At 44.2% G+C, this 23,426-nt stretch overlaps 1 protein-coding gene across 1 annotated transcript in view; it reads right to left on the minus strand.

Annotated features, from left to right (window-relative positions):
* Nucleotides 1-1,592: 1,592 nt before the first annotated feature.
* C3_2H11orf58 (chromosome 3_2 C11orf58 homolog) overlaps nt 1,593-23,426 on the minus strand; it is an 85,569-nt gene continuing 63,735 nt past the window's right edge. Inside the window, exon 5 of the mRNA XM_085648092.1 lies at nt 1,593-2,169. Coding sequence (XP_085504218.1) covers nt 1,948-2,169 — 222 coding nt within the window. The 3' untranslated portion in view covers nt 1,593-1,947. The remainder of the gene's footprint in view (nt 2,170-23,426) is intronic.

The raw sequence follows: 23,426 nt of genomic DNA on the forward strand, positions 1-23,426 counted from the left end.
ATTGAGCTCTGGAAACTCCATCTACATCACATAAGTGAGTGGGCAGAACAGTCTGTTGATTCCATGTCTAGAGCGCAATTCTTAATTCTTTTTCTCCTCCCGAACCAGAAATTCCAGGAAAATGAAGGGAGTTGGAAGTAGGGTATGAACCTAAAAGCTCCTCCCCTGATCTTCAATCTTCTCACTCTCTACTGAGCAGTGGTTCCCATGAGTCAAAATATGGATAAGAGTATGCACGAATGGCGAGGGTATGAATAGAAAGTAGTCTGTCTTGTCTAGGTTCTCTGCCCCTTCCCCCAATAAATTAACTACTTCTGGATGCAAGTCCATGATACCTGCTATGGACATTCTCTTGCACCACGTTAACTAAATGCTATCGGATCTGTTGAACAAATGCCAATGTTCAGTTACTCAAGTTGCACTATCCCTCCATCTTTCATGCTACCTCCTTGTCCTCTCTAGTCCCTCTGCTGTGATTGCCATGAATTGCTATAACATGAAAACAACAAAAACAGAAATGTTTATCTTTTCGCAAATTGGAAAGGAGACTGGACATAAAACAGGCTGATATTTAGTATATCATACATGAGTTACGTCAAAAGTTACACTTTATTATACTGAACGTAGTTGTGGGAACAAATGGTTAAATGTGAGAGCATTCTAGACTTCTTAAAAAAAAATAAAAAATATATACTTTAAAACGGTATGTAACTTGAAACATTTTCCTGCACTGAACATTAATAATAAAAGGCATGAAAAAACAGGCTAAAGTTCAATAAACAGATTCAAAATTCTACCAATAAAGATAAAAGACATATCTTGCCTATACATTAAAGATTGGACTTCCCTCTGTGAAGAAACTCCTTACTGTGACAGACACCAATATAAAACAAGCATTTGCAATGCAATAGGTCTTGCATTTGCGAGAGTTTAAGCTATTGGCATTGTAAATGGCAATACCTTTTATTTCTCTCTTTTGAAAATTAATATATGAATAGAAGGCATTGTGATTTTAAATGCCAATACCTCAAATTCTCGTTAACGCAAGACCGATTGCATAGCAAACAACCGGCTGTCATTGTCCCGGGCTGCTTTGAAAGTGAAAGCATGCATGGCACGCTGAATGTTGCAGGAAAGAACGTTGAGCCTCTAGTAGGACAAAACTCATTAAAAAAATAGTGCTTACAGTCTAAATAATGCATCCAGTGTAACAGAAGCAAAAGAGCCAGTCCTCATGGGAGGTTACAAATGAAGACAAGACGGTACTAAGGAGGAACTAACAAGCCTATTAACGAATCAGAAGCCAGCATTTACTAAAAACAATGACAAGCCAATCAAAAATATTGGCACGGAGTGGGCAGGCCTTTAAGTCCATACTCCAATACACCAGGTCTCGCAGAGCAACGCATGCGCTGCCCACGCTCGATCTAGATTTTAAAAAAATGACTGAGACCTGCTCTAATGCAGTCTGTCACAAGCAATACATTTTCATGTCTCTGTTAACAGCACCAGTGTGGGTCTCACAAAATACATCAATGTCTACACATTCAGCAGTATCCATGGCATTACAAGAAGGGACACAGACAACCAGGTATTGAAACAAAAATTTATAACAGAAAGCAGAACAGAAAAAAATACATGAAACAAATTAGTATTACAGTTTTTAAAAAAGGTATGACCTATTCATAATCCATATTCATGCTTTCTTTCTCAAGTTATCCTAAAAACTACCAAATGCATTTATGATCCACACAATGAGATTGTTATGTGACAAACTGTGAACTCGCTTATAAACTTTCAGCAATAGTCCTTCCACACGGTCTTCCACGCCCAAGAAAATGACGCTTCTTCAAATGAAACCATATCTGGGTTTGAGCTAGAAGCAGATTTTTCAAATATGAATTTTGACCAGGCTTAATCTTAATACTGAAAAATACATAATACCAATTAGGAGTCACTGGATTTAACAAACATCATTTTATAATTTCCCTTTTTGTCCTGCGGGTTGTTTTCTTCACTTTTCTTGGTGGATTGACATTTGTCTGTAAGCTCTTCTTCCTCAGAGTCAGATTCCGACGAGACAGACTCACTTTCACTTTCGGAGTCTTCTGAACTACAAGGGCTTGGAGGTTGCACAACATGAACGGGTTCCTCTGCATTTTCCTCACTCTAAAAAGAACAACAACTAACAGTTAAGGATTGTAATATCACTCCTCACCCTGCCACAGTATTAGATTTAGAAATGTCCACTAACTTGCATCCCCTGTTAATAAAGGCACCGTTCAACGTTTTCAAGACCCATCATTACTGCTCAAATATGCAATTCGATTTACCAATCAGTAAACGCTGACATCATAGTATTGAAAACAAGACTAAGCGTTTGGAAGCACATATACAGCTGTGTAAGGAAAACTCACTATTTCTAACAAAACACATGAGTGTCTGTTCTCCCTCATCATAACTTCAACTGTGATCATGTAAATACACAAGAGTGGTTGCGTGCAAGATTAAGGAGATAATTAAATTTAAAGATCACATGCATATTTTGGTGGTCAGCAAAAGGAAATGAAAATCTTAAGTATTGTGCAAATTATTTACACCAGGAAACTTTGGACCAATCACAAATTCCTTGGGAAATATCTGACGTACTCCTGCACAGGAACTCTCCAAAAATTCAATAACTCCTGGAATTCTGCAAATTTTGTTTTTTTTTTCTTTCCCATGGCAAACACAATTCCCCCATAGAGAAATCTACACCTCCCCTTCAATTTGAGGAGATCCTCTCACAGTCCTCAAACACATACTTTTAGTCAGATCCTTGAGATCAATAAGTCTGCATGTACATTCATGTTGGGAAATTCCTAGCAAATGAGAGGTCAACACTAGCAAATTTGATGTCAACACACTAACTGTTCACTAGATTGCTGCTGATGGACCCACAAAGGAACGCTAATAGACTGGTGGGATATCCATGTAAGCAATTTCCATTTCCATGGGAAATTTTCCACCATTCACAAGCCTGTTAATCAGGAACATGATTTGGCTTAACAAATTGGATACTCTTGAGTAATTAAGATGAACTTCGGACACAAGGAACAAGATTTACTAAGGCTTTGTACTGGTGCTAGAGTAATGGAAAGTAGAGATTGCTTTTTATTATCCATCACAAAAGGTGGTTTGAGCTGGATAGGTGAATTTTTCACAGTACAAAACCCACTTTGCGTCATGGGAAAATTAGATAGGCAGTTCAACGTAAACAGCCATATCTTTTCACAAAAAGAACCTATCAACTAAGAAAGCTAGACCGTGGTGGGCATTAAAAACGAATAGCTTCTTACCAGTCGGTGTAGTTTTGCAGCTTGAAGAACTTTCTGGATTCAATATGCTGTGCATTATTCCGCCATCTAGTGGCTGGGTCCCGAATTGTAGTATTACTTCTTTTTTAGGTCGAGCCTACAGCAGCGCATGCGCTGTTGCTCGACTTTTAGTAAGTGGGTTTTAAAAGTGCTTCCCACTGGCTTTTGCTGGCCTAATGCTTGCGTTCACGCGAGCGTGAACGTGCACAGCTGCCAGCTTTCCGATTACTTTCACTTTGGGCGCTGCTGCGCGCACACCACTCACGTGTTTGCCGGCGCGCGCGTGTGCAAACAACTCCCTCCACCTCTCTCTCCCGCTGCAGTCCCCATCTTTGCATTCCCCGCGACCAATGCTCGTTTAGAAGTGTGGTAGCAATGGTCAAACGTTACACAGCAGGCAATGAACATAAAACCCTCAGCACACACGGAAGCCCGGAATAAATATATAAAAACTGGCCCCTAAAAAATCTTTAGACAGTCTGGTTGTGACTTCACTAAAAGCCCGTAATCGTCAGTAAAAAGACGAGCGCGTCAGTACTGTAATGCGTTATCGCAGTTGACTTGTAACCCCAATGTCTGCAACTCTACAGAGGTTGAGAGACCTGGGCAGAAGTTAAACTGGTATTATAACAACGAAAGGAACAATTAGCTTTTCAGCTCTTTCCTCTGATTTTTTTTCTCGCCTGAAAAGTTAAGGCCTTTAGCGGGCCATTCAAAGTACGTTATTTTTTAGAATCAAAATGAAACCTCCCCCTCCGTGTGACCCCACCCCCTACTTCCTCGTCCACGGGTAATGCCGGCCGCGACTGTCCTAAACCCACAAATTGGGAGCTAAATGCAAGTTTCAAAGCAGTCCACGAAATTACATGATCAACAAAGTCAGCACTCATTAAGGACACAGAAATATCAACTTTGGTACAGAAATAACCCCTGCTCTCCACTGAAGCACACCATTGCAACTTTTCGCTGCAATACTTTGTGGGATGGTGGTGGGCCTGGGGTTACAAAGGAGACCGGTGAGTTTTATGGCAACCACATGCTTGCTGTAGCAGTGCGAGCCAACTCTACTTCCGCATCCTGAAAGCTCGGTGTCTGCACTCACTGTAGCCCCGGGTGTCAATGGCGTAGACAATGTCCCGGAGGCCTTGCCTCTCTGCCCCTCCCTTCAGCATCAAGAATTTGCCCCACAACTTCTGAATCCGCAGCACTTGACACTGTCTCTCAGAAGCTCCATTCCTATGTGTGTCCCCTCGTTCCGTTCAGGTTTAAATGTGTGGGTGACCGTTACCGGAACAGAGGTCAGTGAAACAATGAATTACTATCAGCCCCTCTGAGCACTCATGGCATGCGCAAGACGAAGGCGGTCTGTGCCAGCAGCAAAGCACGAGCACCCAACTGCTTTCCTCGCCTGAACCACTGCTGCAGCAATGACTTTAGTGTAGTGCCCGCTACCCTGGTTCTTTCCATTTTAAATCCGCCATCTTCCTTCTGCCCGTGCACTGTCCCAGAACCTTCAATGGACTCCAGCAGCCTCTCCTTGCTCGCCAGTGCATGCTCCCAGACTCCTGGCAATGTTTGTAGGTATCTGGTGCCCCGTCTGGTTTTGGTACGTCTCCGACGGTGATATTTCTGACTCCTATGCTATTCCAGTTCTCTCTGTGGCTTTAACGCTTATATAGATCTTTCACCATAAAAAAAAAAGAATTATAAAAAAAAAAAAACGACAGATTTTTGCCGGAACAACTTCATGATCTTTTGGAATATACTTGCAGTTATAACTAAGCCTGGGCAAAGCACTACACTACGCTCGCGTAGTTTGCGAAGTTTGCGTACTTCAAGAATTGCACGTAGCACAGTGCAAACACGCGTAGCGTTGCGTAGTGCAGCGGTCATTTTTTGCTTGCTCGCGGTCCTCAACGTCAAGTTGGCGACCGCGAGCAAGCAAAATGACATCCCGGCGAGACTTTTTCCTCATTCGCGATCAGCAACATCAAGTTGGCGATCGCGAGCGTGGAAAATAAACCTCCCGGCGAGATTCTCAACGCGGGGAGGTCAGGTTTCTCATTGCGAGTGGTCGCGTATGCTCGCGACCGCTCGCGATGAGAAACTTCCAGTCCGCGTTGAGAAAGCTGCCCCTCGAGTAAAAATCTACTCGAACGGCAGAAAACTACAGCTCGCACTGTGCAAGATGCCGTTTTCAATGATTGCACAGTGCGGACAAGCATCCAGCACAGTGCAATCATTGAAAACGGCATCTTGCACAGTGCGAACAGGGTACTGCGAAGTGCTACGCGTGGCTCGCGAAGTGCACTTTGCGTAGCTACACGTAGCGCTACTTCGCGAACTACGCCCAGGGTTAGTTATAACAAGCATTGGCATAGCCAATAGGTCTCGCCTTTGGAACCTTATAAGTGTTTAGTTATCCAGCACAATATCCTTGGTGCAACAACATCAAGTGTTGCATGGCTAAACACTTATAAGGTCCCAAAGGCGAGACCTATTGGCTATGCCAATGCTTGTTTTTTTTTTTTGCTGTTGGAGTCGACGATGTAGTACCATTTGGTGCCCTTCTGTGACGTCGACAGGATTGCTCTGACGTCAACAGGATTGCTCCGAAAGCTCCCACCTTTGGTAGCCATCTTCATATATTTTTTTCCCTAATATTTATTTTCTCATAGTTCTCTTCCTTGGCGGAGGAGGGTGGGTTCGCAGGTGAATCCAGAAAATTCTTCAAGCTGCAAAACTACACCGACAGGTAAGAAACTATTCGTTTTGCAGCGTGAATCTTTTCTGGATTCACTATGCTGTGCATACACTTTGTAGCGGTTTGCTAGTCTTGTGGCTGGGTGGAAGAGTAACTTTGGCTTGTAAATAGATGCTGTAAAACCATTTTGTCCTACTTGTGCTTATTTGTTCATTTGGATGTGCACACAGTAATGTTTGGTGGAAGTGTGTACCGAAGGCCATGTTGCAGCCATGCAAATGTCTTGGACTGGTGTGTTTGCAAGAAGAGCAATTGTTGCTCCTTTCTTCCTGGTTGAATGCGCCCATGGCGCCCCTTGTAAAGTTTGTCCTGCTTGCTTGTGGCACAATTGTATGGCTTGTGATATCCATCTTGCGATTGTGCTCTTGGTTACTGGTCTTCCAAGAAAACTTTTTGCAAAGGATACAAATAACTATTTTGTTTTTCTGTTTTCTTTAGTTCTTTCCACATAATACATGAGTGCTCTTCTTACATCAAGTGTGTGCAAAGCTCTTTCCGCTTTCTTCTTTGGAGTTTGAAAGAAACTTGGTATTTGTATAGTCTGATTTATGTGAAATCTTGATACCACCTTTGGCATCAATTGTGGATCAGTCCTAATGACAATCCTGTTACTATGTATTTGGAAGTAGGGTTCCTGTAGTGTTAGCGCCTGCAATTCGCTAACTCTACGTAAGGATTCTACTGCTACTGAAAATGCCTTTTTTTTATTTTTTATAGTTTTTATAGTTAGCATTTGTAGCGTTGCTTTGTGTAATGGTTCGAAAGGTGCTCTCATCATATGTTCTAGAACGATGTTCAGATTCTAAGTTGGTGCTGGTACCATTTTTGGTGGTGCAATCCTTTTTGCACCTTCTAGGAACCGTTTGACCACGTGTGAGGTGAAGAAACTCTTCCCTATTTCCCAATTGCTGCTGAATGTACTTTCAGTGATGTAAAACATAATTTACTTTGTAGGAAGTGTGTTAGGTATATTAGCACTGTTCTTTCTTTTGTAATCTTTCTTGAAAGACTCCTTTGAAGACACCATTGTGGGTACCTTTTCTTTAGCTGTATACCCTTTTCTTGTAGTTGGTTTCCTAGCTTCTCTTAAAACAGCCATTGTGCCTTCTGGTAGTTTGAGATGTGCGAATTTTAAGTCTTCAGGAGTCATGCCACTAGGCCTAAGCTCTCTAGTTCTGGATGAAGCACTTTTCCGTTTTACATTGTTAGCAAATCTTTTCTTTTTGGAAGTTTGTGCATTGTTCCTTGTGAAATTTCCATTAGTTCCGAGAACCATATTTGTCTGGCCCACTGTGGCGATACGAGAATCATTGTCATTTTGCTGATTCTGCATTTGCTGATCACTTTGTTCAGTAATGGTATTGGGGGAAAAGCACACGCAAATATCCCTAACCAGTCTATCCATAGCGCATTCCCTAGAGACTGGTTGCAAGGTCGCCTGGATGCAAAGTTTTGGCATTTTGGATTGTGGGGAGTTGCAAATAGGTCTATTTGTGGTAATCCCAGTTTCTTGAAATTCGCACTTCTGTTTGGTTCAGTTCCCACTCGTGGGATAATGTTGTCTGTCTGCTCAGTCTGTCTGCTTCTACATTGTCCTTTTCTGGTAGGTGTATTGCTAAAATGTCTATTTGTTTTGGGATTGCCCATCTCCAAATCTCCTGTGCTAGAGTTGAGTGCCACAGACTGAGTCCCTCCTTGTTTGTTCATGTAAAACATAGCTGTAGTGTAGTCTGTCTGTATCAACACCCTTTTCCCGTATAGCTCTTTCTGAAAGGCTTTTAAGGCTAAGAACACAGGTCTTAGTATTCAGATATTGATGTGTGTCACCGCATCCTGTGGTGCCCACAATCCACTTACATTGAGGTTGTTCATGTGTGCTCCCCATCCTACTAGGGACGCATCTGTTATGGTCCCTCTTGGAGTTGGTGGTATGATAAGTCTCCCCTGTCCTATGCTTGCCTTGTTCCACCACGCCATCTCCTGATGAACTCTGTTTGTGACAACCACTAGATCCTTCCAACTCCCTGTAGCTTGTGACCATTGTGTTTGGAGCCATTCTTGAAATGGTCTCATGTGTAGAAGAATACTGGGAACTAAATGGATGCATGAGGCCATCATTCCTATAATTTCCCCACTGTCAGATGATGCCCCTTCTGGTATAGGTGAGTCTCCTTCAATAGAGCAGATCTCCTTTTCTCGCTGGGGAATGCTTTCCCTAACACAGTGTTTATCTCTGCGCCCAAGAACACTTTTTTGCATTCGGGTTCTATTGATGACTTTTCCCAGTGTATTGAGAAACCCAGCTGAACTAGTGTCTCTATCACTTGTTGTATATGCGGTTTGCATAGGCTGTAAGAGTTTGCTCTTACTAACCAGTCGTCTAAGTAAGAGTAAACACGAATTCCTTGTCTTCTGAGATGTGCTGCTACTGCTGCTGCCAGGCACTTTGTGAACACCCTTGGTGTTGATTTTAGACCGAAGGCAAGTACTTTGAACTGGTAGTGTTGTTTGTTCACGACAAATCTGAACATTGTTTTGTGTTTTCTGTTTATTGGGATGTGTAACTATGCATCCTTTATGTCTAGTTGCCATGTAATCTCCCCTTTGCAACTGAGGTAACACCTCCTATAGTGTAGTAATCGTGAATCTTTGCGTTTTTATAAACCGGTTTAGAAACCTTAAGTCTAATATTGGCCGTAATGTTCCGTCCACCTTTGGAATTAGGAAGTATGAGGAATATACTCCGCTGTTCTTTTCTTCAGGTGACAATTCTTCTTTTGAATGTGTCCTTTGCTTCGGCTTCCTGTGTGGAGGCTGTTTTGTTTACTCGATAAAGTAACAGTGCAGTATTATGTTTAGAATCCACTTGTCTGTGGTTATTTGCATCAATTTTTGTTGGAAAAATGTTAGTCTGCCCCCTACTGGGAGGTGGAAAAATGTTAGTCTGCCCCTACTGGGAGGTATTGTAAACTGGTTTTCGCTTGTGTTAGTAACTGTTTCTTTTTTGTGTTTACTTCCACTGCTGTAGTTTGAGAGTGTACCTACTTGGGAGTGCAGTCACATGGGAGAGGTTTGTTGTCCACCTCTTTGTGGCTGTCTTTACATTGCAAGAACTTTGCTCAAAGTAACCCCCCCCCCCCCTAGCCGTACCGGACATTTCTGGTCACCGCTGCAATGAACATGCTGAGTATTTCTCTACTAAAGTCCAAAATATTCTCCAGGGCATTCCCCTAAAGGATAGCGACATGATAATCGAGCATGTGGATTCCGGCCTGCATAAAAGTCAACATTCCTTGGAGGCCTTCACCCCATTGACACACGTCTCATTTCAAGCCATCCTGACATCGATCAGAAGTGGATCACCAATAGACCCAGCTCCACTCAACATCATGAAACCGGTAGCGGAGACAGTTGCCCCTACTATCATTGACCTGATCAGTGCTTCACTTTCCACGGGTACGGTTCCCTCAAGTGGAAAAGGGCAATGGTGAAAGCACTGCTGAAAAAGCCTAACCTGGACCGATCTAGGCAACTATCGCCTAATTTCGCTCCTTTCTGGAATCAGTAGGATTCCAGAAATACACGTTAACCTCACGCTCTCTTCGTTCCTTGAATCTCATGATCTTCTCCACCCTTCCCACACAGGCTTTCGCCCACGTCAAGGCACTGAAACCGCCTGGCTGGCGGTGGTTGAAGAATCCAGAAAGATTCTTGATTCAGGAGTGTCATCAGCCATAATCCTCCTCGACTTGAGCGCAGCCTTCGATACGGTGAACCATTGAATTCTGGTCCACTGTCTTAGGAGTGTAGGGGTGACCGGCTCAGCCTTATTGTGGCTGCAATCTTTTCTAGAAGAAAGATTCTTCCAGGTATTCGAAGGCGATGCCATCTCAAAACCTATCCCCTTGCAGTGTGGTGTCCCTCAGGGCTCATCGTTAAGCCCCACTCTTTTTAATGTCTATTTGGCTCTGTTGGCGGATATTGTATCCCACTTCAGGATCCATATAGTAACATACGCTGATGACACCCAACTGGTCGTAGCCTTGAACCACGCAGACCAGATGTCCAATGGCCTCCACTCCTGTCTCGAGGAAGTTGACAAGTGGAAGAGTGTCGCATTTAAATTAAACGGCGAAAAGACCGAGCTCATGGTTCTTGGCAACCCTCCAAGTTTCAAAGCAAGCACAATGTGGCCAGCCTGCATGGGCCCGGTTCTGGCCCTCAAAACAGAGTAAAAAAAGTCTGGGCATTTGGCTAAATCAGGACTGATTTGCATAAGGTGGGCCTCTATCTATATTGACAGAGTGAGTGAAAAACAAGGGTTTGGAATTATACCCAGAGCAATTGTCAGTGGTTTAGTCCATTAACATGTTTTGTGTGTTTGGAGTGTTTCGTTTAGCTGTTTGGATAGCTCAGTGGTCACACAGCCACAGTTGCTCCACCTGAGGCCATCAGTAATCCCCATATTTCAAATGTTACTAAAGTTATTCAGCTTTTTAGATGGAAGCCCACCAATCAGCACAGCTGTCTGGTTTACAAAAACATCTTAGGGATATTCTGAATGCTTCTCTGGGAATGCATTCCACCCATTGCTTGCCATTGCCTTTGGAGGTCTAGAGTGATTTTCGAGACTTCTAGTTTTTTCGAGGTCGACGACTCTTACCTCCTTCGAAGTCTTCTTCTCGACTTCCACAACCAAGACGTCTTTCCTCGTCGCCTTCTGGTCCTTCGGCAACGTTATCTTCCTTCTAACTGGAGAGGTCCAGGTCTCGCAGCGGTATTGGTGGTCCTTGGCCTTGCATGTCGTAATTGGCTCGTCGCTGTCTTTATCCTACCCTCAAAGTCTTCGGGGTGAAGACTGAGCAGGCGTTACAGTTGTCGCTTTGATGATCCAGTGACAGTCACAGGTTACAGACCGGGAGCTGATCCCTTTGAGCGTATTTGTGGTGGCAGTTCCTACAGAACTTGAACAGCCTCTTGTCCATTACAGCGCCCTGGGAGCGCCCAGCATGTGCATTCTCCGATCATCGACAAAGTTTTCGATTTCGGTGGAAGACCCGTTCTACCGATTTTCTTCGATTCTTCTCTCGGATTTTCCACGACTCTTCTCTCCAATCTTGGGAGCTTCTCCATATTGATCCAGACCCAACAGCGGAAAAAAAGAATCTGAAGATGGCTACCAAAGGTAGGAGCTTCCGGACGAAGCCTGTCGACGTCACAGAAGGGCACCCAATGGTAGTATAAAAGAAATACTACTATTCTGGACCCAACCACTAGATGGCGGAATAATGCTCAGCATAGTGAATCCAGAAAAGATTCACACTGCAAAACAAGCAGCTACTTTGGTACTGGGAGTTAATAAATGCAGAGGAGAAAAACATTAAAATCCCACAGCTCCCATGAGGACCCTTTCCAACACTGGATTAACTGAACTTATGGCAAGCATCTCTGAATCTTCTATACTCCGCTGTGAAATCTGCTATCTTTACAGAAAATATCATTTTTATATCTCACACAGAATACACCAAAGAAGTTCACTACATTTAATAAAGGGAAAGAACCCCATTGCAAAAGGTGTGGCGAGACAATTACCAATGATGAACATATGTTTATTACCTGCCCTGTTCTTGAGAAATTTTAGGAAGAAGTAGCTGGGAGGAATCCTTGGACCAGAAACAAGGATCCTGGGACCGGTTTTAATTCCCTGTTACCCCAAAATTGGTCCCAGGATGCTTGTTTACACTTCAGGAAAGACCTGGCTTGGCAGTTTGGGCTGGACTGTTCCCATGAGGCACAGGGTCAAGACTGATCTGCATATAGCCGGGCCTGAATGGAGGTTGCGTAGTGAGCTAAAGAACGATGATGGATTCAACCCAGATTTGTGACTAGGGGTGAGTGTCTGAAAAGTTTCAACGCTCTGTCCATCATCTCCTTGTGTTTGCTCTGTTCATAACCATTAAATAAAAACAATACCTAATTAAATGGTGTTAACCTTCACATCAAATGCCGTCACTGTTGATATAGAACTGGCCTTGCTATACTGGAATGTAACCTGCTGTGGATCTCAAAGGTCCTAAAACACAGGAGGCATGTTGTAGGGTTCGAAAAATCCCATTTATCTAGTAGGGCACTGGGATGACTGTGCCAACTTAATTATTTCCTTTAGAGAAGTGAGGAAAATTCCCATTCAGGCTTATTTGAAAAGTCCAATTCATTATGAATAACATCAAAGACCCACATGCCCTGGAAAGGCCAATAGAGCTATTGGCTTTTCAAATGTGTTGCAGCCATGTTGTACATCAACGTGGCTGCTGTTCAGCATGGCTAAACACTCGCTACTAGAGAAGAGTGGATTGGCGCAGAGTGGCATGGCGCAGAATAGAATGGAGTCAAGTGTCGTAGAGTGGCAAGCGTGTTGGGTGTTGAGTGGGGTGGTGTAGAGTGACTCGAAGTGGCATCGAGTGACGTGGTATTGAGCGATGTAGTGTCAGAGTGGCGTACCATAGAGTAGAGTAAAGTGTCGTAGAGTAAAGGGAACGATGCCCGATCGGTGTAAAGGGAGGGTCAGAGTGGAGGAAAGGTGGTGAGAGAGGGTCCGAATGGAGTGGCCCAGAGTGGCGTGGTGTGTCAGAGCAGAGTGATGTGGAGTGGCGTGGTGTGTCAGAGCAGAGTGATGTGGAGTGGCGTGGTGTGTCAGAGCAGAGTGATGTAGAGTGGCGTGGTGTGTCAGAGCAGAGTGATGTAGAGTGGCGTGGTGTGTCAGAGCAGAGTGATGTAGAGTGGCGTGGTGTGTCAGAGCAGAGTGATGTAGAGTGGCGTGGTGTGTCAGAGCAGAGTGATGTAGAGTGGCGTGGTGTGTCAGAGCAGAGTGATGTAGAGTGGCGTGGTGTGTCAGAGCAGAGTGATGTAGAGTGGCGTGGTGTGTCAGAGCAGAGTGATGTAGAGTGGCGGGGTGGGGCAGAGCGGGGTGGGGCAGAGCAGAGTGGGGCAGAGCAGAGTGGGGCAGAGCAGAGTGGGGCAGAGCAGAGTGGGGCAGAGCAGAGTGGGGCAGAGCAGAGTGGGGCAGAGCAGAGTGGGGCAGAGCAGAGTGGGGCAGAGCAGAGTGGGGCAGAGCAGAGTGGGGCAGAGCAGAGTGGGGCAGAGCAGAGTGGGGCAGAGCAGAGTGGGGCAGAGCAGAGTGGGGCAGAGCAGAGTGGGGCAGAGCAGAGTGGGGCAGAGCAGAGTGGGGCAGAGCAGAGTGGGGCAGAGCAGGGTGGGGCAGAGCGGGGTGGGGCAGAGCGGGGTGGGGTAGAGCAGAGTGGGGTGGGGTAGAGCAGAGTGGGGTGGGGTAGAGCAGAGTGGGGTGGGGTAGAGCAGAGTGGGGTGGGGTAGAGCAGAGTGGGGTGGGGTAGAGCAGAGTGGGGTGGGGTAGAGCGGAGTGGGGTGGGGTAGAGTGGAGTGGGGTAGCGTAGAGGAGTGGGGTGGAGTGGGGTAGAGTGGAGTGGGGTAGAGTGGAGTGGGGTAGAGTGGAGTGGGGTAGAGTGGAGTGGGGTAGAGTGGAGTGGGGTAGAGTGGAGTGGGGTAGAGTGGAGTGGGGTAGAGTGGAGTGGGGTAGAGTGGAGTGGGGTAGAGTGGAGTGGGGTAGAGTGGAGTGGGGTAGAGTGGGGTGGGGTAGAGTGGGGTGGGGTAGAGTGGGGTGGGGTAGAGTGGGGTGGGGTAGAGTGGGGTAGAGTGGGGTGGGGTAGAGTGGGGTGGGGTAGAGTGGGGTGGGGTAGAGTGGGGTGGGGTAGAGTGGGGTGGGGTAGAGTGGGGTGGGGTAGAGTGGGGTGGGGTAGAGTGGGGTGGGGTAGAGTGGGGTGGGGTAGAGTGGGGTGGGGTAGAGTGGGGTGGGGTAGAGTGGGGTGGGGTAGAGTAGAATGAATCTGAGCGGAGTAGAGTGGCGTGGAGTAAAGTAGGGTGGTGTGGCGCACATTGGTGTGGAGGGTCGTAGTGTGTTGTGGAGTATAATATGGCAGAGAGGACTGGCGTACAGTGGAGTATGCATGGTGTGGTAGCACACTGCCATTACAGACAACACATTTTCATTTGAAATTACCATTACATTTTTACAGATCTACAGTTTTACTGGTAAAACTATACAGTGCACAAACGCCAATAGATGGAAATGGCACCACAAAGTGTACGGATTTTTTTTGCTTGTATTAAAATGTGTTTGCACCACACATCACAATTACAAAAAAAAAATCTTCATTTGTGCTTTCCTAATTCCGATATATACTAAAATATTTGCACAGTTCACTTTTGTTGTGTGCTAGAGAAAACATCCTACAGCTATACCTCTCATATAGGTACACAGCAGGATCATCACATATATCCTTTCACTTTTAAGTCAGAGAAAGAAAAAGTAAACAATAAGATCCCTGTAATGTACAACCCGTCATTTGACTTTTGTCTTTGAATGCACAATTTAATGGCCTGTTTACAGAATGAGAGCACTCGTGATAGAATACAAGGAGCAACGATGCACAGGCTATACTCCACAGGAGAGATTAAAACATGCTGGACAGCCTAAACCAAATAAAGCCAGCAAATAGAAAGCAATCAAATGTGACTTACGAACAATAAAGGCAATGGGTGGAAAGCGTTCCCAGAGAAGCATTCAGAATATCCCTAAGATGTCTTTGTAAACCAAACAGCTGTGCTGATTGGTGGGCTTCCATAACTTTAGTAACATTTGAAACAAGGGGATTACGGATGGCCTCAGGTGGAGCAACTGTGGCTGTGTGACCACAGAGCTATCCAAACAGCTAAACCAAACTCTCCAAACACACAAAAGATCTTAATAGACTAAACCACTGGCAATTGCTCTGGGTACAATTCCAAACCCTTGTTTTTCACTCACTGTGTCAATATAGATAGAGGCCCACCTTATGCAAATCAGTACTGATCTTGGTCCTTCCTCCTCATGGGAAAAGCCCATCTCGAGCTGCCAGGTGAGGGCAGTTCTAGAAGGGACCATAAGCATCCCCAGATGTTTAGGCCTTATAGGCTTCAGTGAGAGGCAGCTTGGATCTTATGATCAGTGAGCAAGGGACCCACATCTGGAAATAACCTTGGCCACTTAGGGTGTAACATTAAACTCGTACAAGGTGAAGGAAGAAATGCATAATGAAATATTTCATGCCCAAAGTCTCAGATGTTGAGCCCATCAATGTGGAACAAGGACTGCAAAGCAACTTTCTAGAAGGACTAGAGTTTCTTGCACTATAAAATGTTAAAGTACAGGTAGGTTAATTCCATTACGCTCAGCCTGAATAAGTGTTTAAAACAGCAGTTACTCACGCAGAAGAAGAGAGAGTATGGTGAATGACCTGGCTTGCTCCATGGAGATGTAACCTCAGTTTCTCTGCTTTCCCAGAGGAAAATCCTCCTCCGTAGTTATAAATATCAGCAAACATGTCGGGGATAGTTTTGCCTCAAGGGCTTCTGCTGGTGAGATGAAGCTCTTATGCCAGAACTAAAGTGCCGATTATCTGACATGTGTGGCAAATAGTATACTAAGTTTTTTGATTTTGTAGGAACAACCTTCCAAAGTGTGGGTGTACTTCTGCCAAAACAAAAGGGTTGTGACGAGCTAGGCGCTTTCTAGGGGTAATTTTTGTAATTTCACTTGTAAGCCCACATAGGTTTCGCTAGCAGACCCAAATATGAAATCTGTAGGGTGTAAGGGCCACCCTTTAAATGGGGACCGTCTGACGTACATTAACCGGCACCCCCTTGGCGGAGGGGTAACTGGTCAAAGGTTTCTATGGTTTCAAACTGAGGCTTCAAAAGGGGAAAATCTAGTGTGTCGTTCACCTTTACATGGAAAAGGTAAACTGTAGCTCTGAACGACAGCAGTGGTGGCTGGCGCATGGGGGGTGGGGCGCTACAGCACCTCCCCTCTTACCTCAGCAGGCACGAAAGAAGCTGTGACTAACCGCTTAGAGTGGCAGAAAATGTAAACAGCCGAACTGACAAATGTGTCCGTCTGGGTGAATACTTTTCCACGACCTGGTGCTGACATCACAAAGTGTGCTTGACCGCAGCAAACGGGGTTGGCACAAAGATTGCCTAGTGAGGGGCGCTTTTCATTGCGACCCTCTCGCACATTTACAATTCGACAGACATGCAACACATGCTTCGTGCAGCGCAGCATGTCTAAAGATAGGGATCAGTTCGGGCGATGATGCATTTGAAGCAAGGCAGCCTGCAGTCCTATCAGAACGTTGGATAGAGCGGGTGAATTAGGATCAACTCCTGCCCCGTCCTGAATCCGGATAGGCTGCCAGCAAGGTACCTGCAGTCTTTGCATAGATGACGCTCGCGTAGAAGATTCGCCACGGAACAGTCTTTGATTAGAAGAGCTGGATGAAATGCATCATAAAAACAAGCATTTGCAATGCAATAGGTCTCGCATTTATACGAGTTTGAGCTATTGGCATTGTAAAGGACAGTGCCTTTTATTTATGTTTAAAAAAAAAAACTTAAATAAAAAGCATTGTCATTTACAATGCCAATAGCTCAAACTCGTATAAATGCGAGACCTAGTGCATTGCAAATGCTTGTTGTTAAAGGGAATTCAGAGACATGGTAAGATCTTATTTGCCGGAGAAACTTGCCAATCCAGTCCCTGCCCCAAGAGGCAGACACCAAATGTTGCCACCCACACTGCGCCTCATAATAACCGTAGAGCCCTGGAATGTGCCAGCCCCTTCAGGAACAAACAATGCCCTGGCTTCATTAGAATACAGCTGACATTTGCAACGGCACACACACTTCCCAAGCGGACGGCAGCAGGGAAAAGCACCCCAAAACTGAAACAAAAATGCCAGCAACACGGTCCTTAAAAAAGACAAAAACCACAGAAAAGTTAAAACTCTCACTCATGTTTTAAATTTAATTATACACTTGTGGGCATTTAATTTGAAGGTCTACAAAAAATGCACATGATTTGCTGGATAAAACAGCAGCTATACTGCAATCTCGGTTGCCAAAGTTCCTTCTTAATTAAACAACTAAAAAGCAAAAAATAAATGCATGTGAAAGCCACAAACTATTTGTAAATATATAAAGTATCGTGAAGTGAATGGTGTTTTACATGAATTTTTGTAAAATTGTTTTCTTTTAATAATGGCACGTTTTAGAAATGAAGGAGAAACGCTTAAAATTAAAATCGGCATTTGAAATAATTGTGTTTCAGCATTTCATTGACAAACTCAACCAACTCTTCACCCCTCCCCCAGTCCCCTCGCAGCACACTGTAGTTAGCCTGCCTGCAACTTGCAATGCTGGCTTCAATGTAGCATGGAGGCAAGGTGCGGTTTAAAAACAGGATACGTCCAGGGCGAAACGGCCGATGTTTATGCGCACAATAAATCACAGCGAACAACAAACAACAAGCGCGCACTGAAGTTGACGAGGAGGGAGGGGGAGGGGGAGTGGGGGCGGGCACAGTGGTGCGGGACATCAAAGGGGCCGCGAAAGTGAAAGAAAACGAGTGCTTTCAGGCTGCCAAATGGTGCGCGCGCCCGGGGCACATGCACTGTATTTGGAGGCCTGAAAGCACTCGATTGCACTTCCAAAACTCGCTTACTATAAGTCTCGCCAGAGCAGCGCTAAAGCGCTGTCTCAGGCGAGACCTAATCAAGTGATGAGGACGTATTTCAGCTGTACGTTAATGAGAGAGGGTGTGCAAGACGTTTTTACTTAGGACTGCACGTTTGTCTTCAGAAGCATGAAAGGCAATGTCCCGCTATACCGAACAAATCAAACAAATATCAGCAGCAGTCCCCTTGACCCGTTAAGCTATCTCATTAACACATGCGAGGCATTTGTTTGCCCAATAGATTTATGCACAAAGCATTTCCGGTAATTTAAGTTAGGAGGCCATGGTTAGTAAACATCTGTTCATTCACCCGTCATCACGGATCAGTGCATCCATCTGTTAGTGCTGTAGACACTGTCTGTTTTATTTTCCTAAACATGCATCCAACAAACCATGCCTTTTGGGCAGCTTGAATTACATTACATAAAAACGCTTTGCTGCCCTTTCAACGATGGCTGTACGAACAAAATAAATAAATAAAATAAACAAAAAAAAAAAAAAAAAAGAGGTAAGGCAAAACAATGTTAACACAAATACGCAGCTGCGTACAACTGCCTCTAATTTGGGCAGGAGGAAGTCCAGAAGCGGAACCTTAGCCTTAAAGAACACCCCATGCTTTTTAGTTGTAATATTTTTCACAAAGGAAAAATCAAAATAAATGCGATTGTGGTTTGTGCTGAAGGCGAACTGCCAAGAGGGCTTAGCATCTACCGCTCTCATTCTACTACTCCCCTCTGTTGGCAAGCGTCTCATTCTGTTCTGGGTTTAGTACAGGTTTGATACAGTAAAAGGTATTTCTTTATCATATAGGTGCTGGTGCGGAATAGTCCCCTTCCTAAAATCCATGCTGCAACCCTTGAGGGAACACCCTTCCCCAGCTTAGTAAAGACTTGTTTCATGAATCAATTTAAAGTCTGTTGGACCTAGAGTACAGTAGACTATACATGCATACAGTCAGTTAAAAACCCATATTTCCAACAGAGGAAATTTCAACAAATGTCAGGTATGCAGTTAGCTCGTCAGTCTCATAGAAGCGGAAGGAGAGATAGATGTATTGTGTGTTTAGAAGATCATGTATGACATAGATGGAGGCTGGCGCAGACACAGGGTATAGAAAATCACTTAAGATCGAAATGGCTGTACTCCAATATATAGGTGGAATATTCTGCTTTAAAGAGAAAAACCAGATGGGTAAAATGTGCAGAGTATCCTGCAGGAGGGAGATGGCAGTGCCTCAGAAGAGACGGATGTTGTGTGCCTGCCTAACATCCTGATCTGCATGGTAGAGTTCCAGCAGCAATATTCTATACGCTGGAGAGGCCCTGGTAGAGTTAGGCGCGTTGTCAGTTTATCCTAAACAGTGATGGAGGCCCAGGCAGGAACAGTGTCCCACATAATCGAGATTGTGTCCAAGGCAGATATAAGTTGTGCGTCTGCTGAATATGTTGCAAAGTCTCTAGGTAAAAGCTCAGCAAGTTGTATATTATATTGTTCAATTAGAGTTGAAGGGATTGGTCATTGACATTACTTCCTTCTTTCATGTTCTATAACCAGAACAGAGTGTATGACAATAGGTGGAGAGAGGACCAGAGTCTCCCATCTTTCTCAAATATTCATTGGGGTGGGGCTGACAGCGTCCCCCTGCCCCAGAATAGTTGGGGGGCTTCTGAAGATCTGGGAGTCCCACTGCACTGCAGGCTGTGCAAGAGCCTGCATTACACCCCTGGACACATCTTCCAGCGACAAGCCACAGAACACCGTCTTTCCTCTCTCTTACAAGACAGAACTGGTGTTTTCTATATCACTCCTACTGTCTGAGGCCCAAGAATGTACAACTGATGTAAACTGGTTTCATCTTTTTAGTTCATGTAATTAAGTTGTAACGTTGCTGTAGGAGCATGTAAGATCTACCTAGCACGTGTCTCTTGATCTACCAAGCACTTGTCTCGTCTTTGTCAAAATGTAGCAGAGAGCTGGACTAGGACAAAGACCATCAACGACTAATTGGAGGGGGGAGCTAGCTTCTGAGAGTGGAAGTAGAGTAACTTCACCGTCATGTAATGCTCTTTAATGAAATGTGTTGTTAGCTTGCTATTAAGTTGGAGCAGGGTTGGGCTGGCTTCATGGATGTCAGAATGCCATTGCAGATCTTGGATGCTTCAATGGAGAAGGCCTAATGTCTTGTTTTTCTCCTTTTTACACTTCATCCTCAGGTCCACGGTGTCCTATTTGCAGGTGTGCCAAGAACCATCAGAGCTAGTTATGTTCGTCACATAGGCAATGGGCGCTGGTCATAATGGCATTGTAGATAATGCTGCTGGTATAGAAGGTGGTGCTTGCTGGCAAGGGGAGCCAGTTGAGGCGGGAGGGTGATGTGGTAGATTTTTATAACTTTTAGTTCCTGCCTGTCCCTTTTTTTTTTTAGTCATTTTATTTTAACCAGTCAGAATATTCAAAACGTACGTTTCAAGGAACAAGAGTGCAACCATACACAACAGAAAGCGTCATTATGGTCACATAATAATAAACGACAACATAAACAATACATACAACCACAAAAAATGTTTAAAAAAAATTAGATATATATAATGCGCATGATATTTCTAAATACTAACAAAAATGTCTTAGTAATACAATGTGTCATGTCCCAGCTGAGACCCGTCCAAGTTTTATCAAATTTCCTGAGTGATAAAGGCCCTCTAGTTTTAGCAAGGGTCCGCTCCGACTCTTATATTTGTCTCAAAAGCAGCCACCATTTAGTTGCGTTAGGAGGAGCCTCTGCAACGCAAACACAGACCACACTTAACCGGGCACAGACTATCATTGACACTAAACCCTTGGTGCCGCTATCACATACGTATTTAACACAACACCCATCAAAATCTCTTTAGGGTACAAGACCATATATAAGCTTAGACAATGAGGCATTAACTTAGTTACATGGGACCAAAACTGCTGAAGAGCCGGGCATACCACAAACATATGAGCCATATCTGCTGACTGTAGCCTGCATTTAGGACACCTAGATTTATCCCCAGAGCCTTAGAGCTCCATTTAGAGATTATTTTGGCGTGTAAAATAAAAGACGGATAGTCTTGAATTGTTGCAGCCTCAGACTGATAGAATGGACCGATCAGTCCAATACACTCCGTATATCTGAAACACGCACATCTGTACCAAGTTGCCACCTCCATTTTGAAGCTAGTAACATATCTTTATTAGATACTGACAGAGAACCTGATATACCAAGCTTATCGTTGGTTTCCTGCCTACTGCATATAGGCAGACCATTGGGTTACAATCTACAAAATCCATCGGGTAGCAGAAACGTGTCAAGAAATAATAATTTCTTTGCAGTTATTTAAAGAAAAAGTGATGCGAAAGCCCATAACTAGCCTGTAAACCAGAAAAAGAACAGAAGCCATTCACATCAAACACCTGCCCATTGGTCTGTATCCCATTTCGATCAAGTTTGGATCTTGAAACATTGATAGGAAGGCAGGATTGCCCCACAGTGGCGCTGAAATATTTAAAAAGGAAATTGAATATTTGTTACAGATTTGGACAGATACCAATAGCATCCTTCAAGACCTTAAAGCGGACCCTTTTGTAATAGTTTGGGTCCCCAATTCAGTATAAAAAAAGCCAATAGTCTACACCTAGCGAAATGATAGCAGGAATCTGTTTGATCTGAATCGGCTGGGACTAAAAGGCTACGGAGATGGCCCGAGAACGCAGGCCAGAAATAGAACTTAAAATCGGGAAGTTGTAGCGCCATCCTCATTTATATGGTAGCTTCATAAGTCGGATTGCCCGTCTCACTCGCTTGTTGCCTCATAAAAAACATCCAATAACTCTTTCAAAACGTCCAAAAAAAAAAAAAGAGTCTGGGACCCGCAAAGGAATAGCCCGGCAAAGAAATTTCAGGAGGAGATTTATTTTGACGATATTACATCGTCTGATTATAGTGAGTGTTATTTGTTCCATGCCTTCATTTTGGCGCTGACCGATTTTAAAAGAGGCACAATTTTATACAGAGATAAATAGTGGCTGGAACTACCCCTGCCATTGGGGCATCTAGCTCGAAATCCATAAGGACCTGTGTTTTTGAAATATTTAACTTATACCCAGAAAGCTTACCAAACTCAGCAGCCTCCTTGACAACCTGTCCCAGGGCATTAAGTGGATCTGAAGCATATATGGCCTCATCATCTGCGTAAGCAGCGATTTTGAGATCATTGCCACTGAATTCCAGCGACAAAATGCCAGGGTTCAGTAACAACGATCTCAAATATAGTTCAATATATAAAACAAATAACAGAGGAGACAGCGGACATGCCTGACTAGTTCCGCGATACATCTTGGGAGGTACTCAAGTACAGTGCAGATACATCACCCTAGCACCCAGGGTCTTATACAGTGCCTGCAGTATTTGTATAAATGTATCCTCATCCCCAAAGGTGGTTAGTGTAGCCCAAATAAAATTCCATGCAACACTTTCAAAAGCTTTCTCAGCATCTAAAAGGATCATACCCATCCTAGTATCAGTTTTTCCTGCAACATCGAACGCAGAGACTGCTATTTTTATGTGACTGGTGGTATCCCTTCCTGACACAAATCCATGCTGTTCCTCAGAGACTAGCATCGGAACGAAAGAAGCAAGTCTCATCGCTAAGACCTTAGCAAACCATTTGAAATGAAAACTTAGATTGCATAACGTGTGTATAAGTGAGACAGAATGTAAATAAAAGTGGGTTGTGATCTGATACAATCCTAGGGCAAAGATTTATTTCTGCACTTACTAATGGAAGCCTCCTGATGATCACCATATCAATCCTGGAATACTGCCTATGCGGGCAAGAATAGAAAGTATATCCAGGATTAGCTGGGTGCAAAGTTCTCCATGCATCAGATAGCCTATGTAGCCGGATAAGTTCTTTGATTGACAACCTAATCCTAGTCATACGAGGGGTAGTTTTATTATTGGTTGAATCAATACTGTAATCCATTACACAGTAAAATCGCCCATAATAATCAGTTCTCCCGCCCAGTCTAAAAGCTCCGAGGAACGCATATCTAAACCTCTGAATCGTCTGTTAGGCCCATACAATGCACAGATAAATCTCTGGAATACAGTAGCAGCTGGGCAATCACTCATCTACCATTCGGATCAGCAGTCGTTTTCAAGATATTACATTGAAAATTCTTTGCAGATAATAAAGCGACCCCCCCATATAGAAACCGTTACTGAGGTGGTGCTCACTATGCAATAGCGAATGTGCTTTAGTAAAAGACTATCCTTATACGCCAAGTGGGTCTCCGTTAAGGCCAAAAGATGTGGTCTATAAGTCGCTATTTCCTCCAATACCAACTGTCGCTTACATCACAAGTTCAGGCCGGAACATTCCAATTCATATATTTAATCCTAGCCATTAATCCAACAGATTATACTGCCTGATCCTAGACCCACAACACCACACAACAAGCATTGGTATAGCCATAAGGTCACGCTTTTGGGACCTTAGAAGTATTTAGTTATGCAGCATAATATCCTTGGTGCAACAACATTAACTGTTGCATAGTTAAACACTAATAAGGTCCCAAAGATGAGACCTATTGGCTATGCCAATGCTTGTTTTCATTACGTTTGCTTATGACTGAAAATGCAGCGCCTGCCAAC

Source organism: Triturus cristatus, chromosome 3_2 (assembly GCF_964204655.1).
Source record: "Triturus cristatus chromosome 3_2, aTriCri1.1, whole genome shotgun sequence".
Taxonomy (NCBI): domain Eukaryota; kingdom Metazoa; phylum Chordata; class Amphibia; order Caudata; family Salamandridae; genus Triturus; species Triturus cristatus.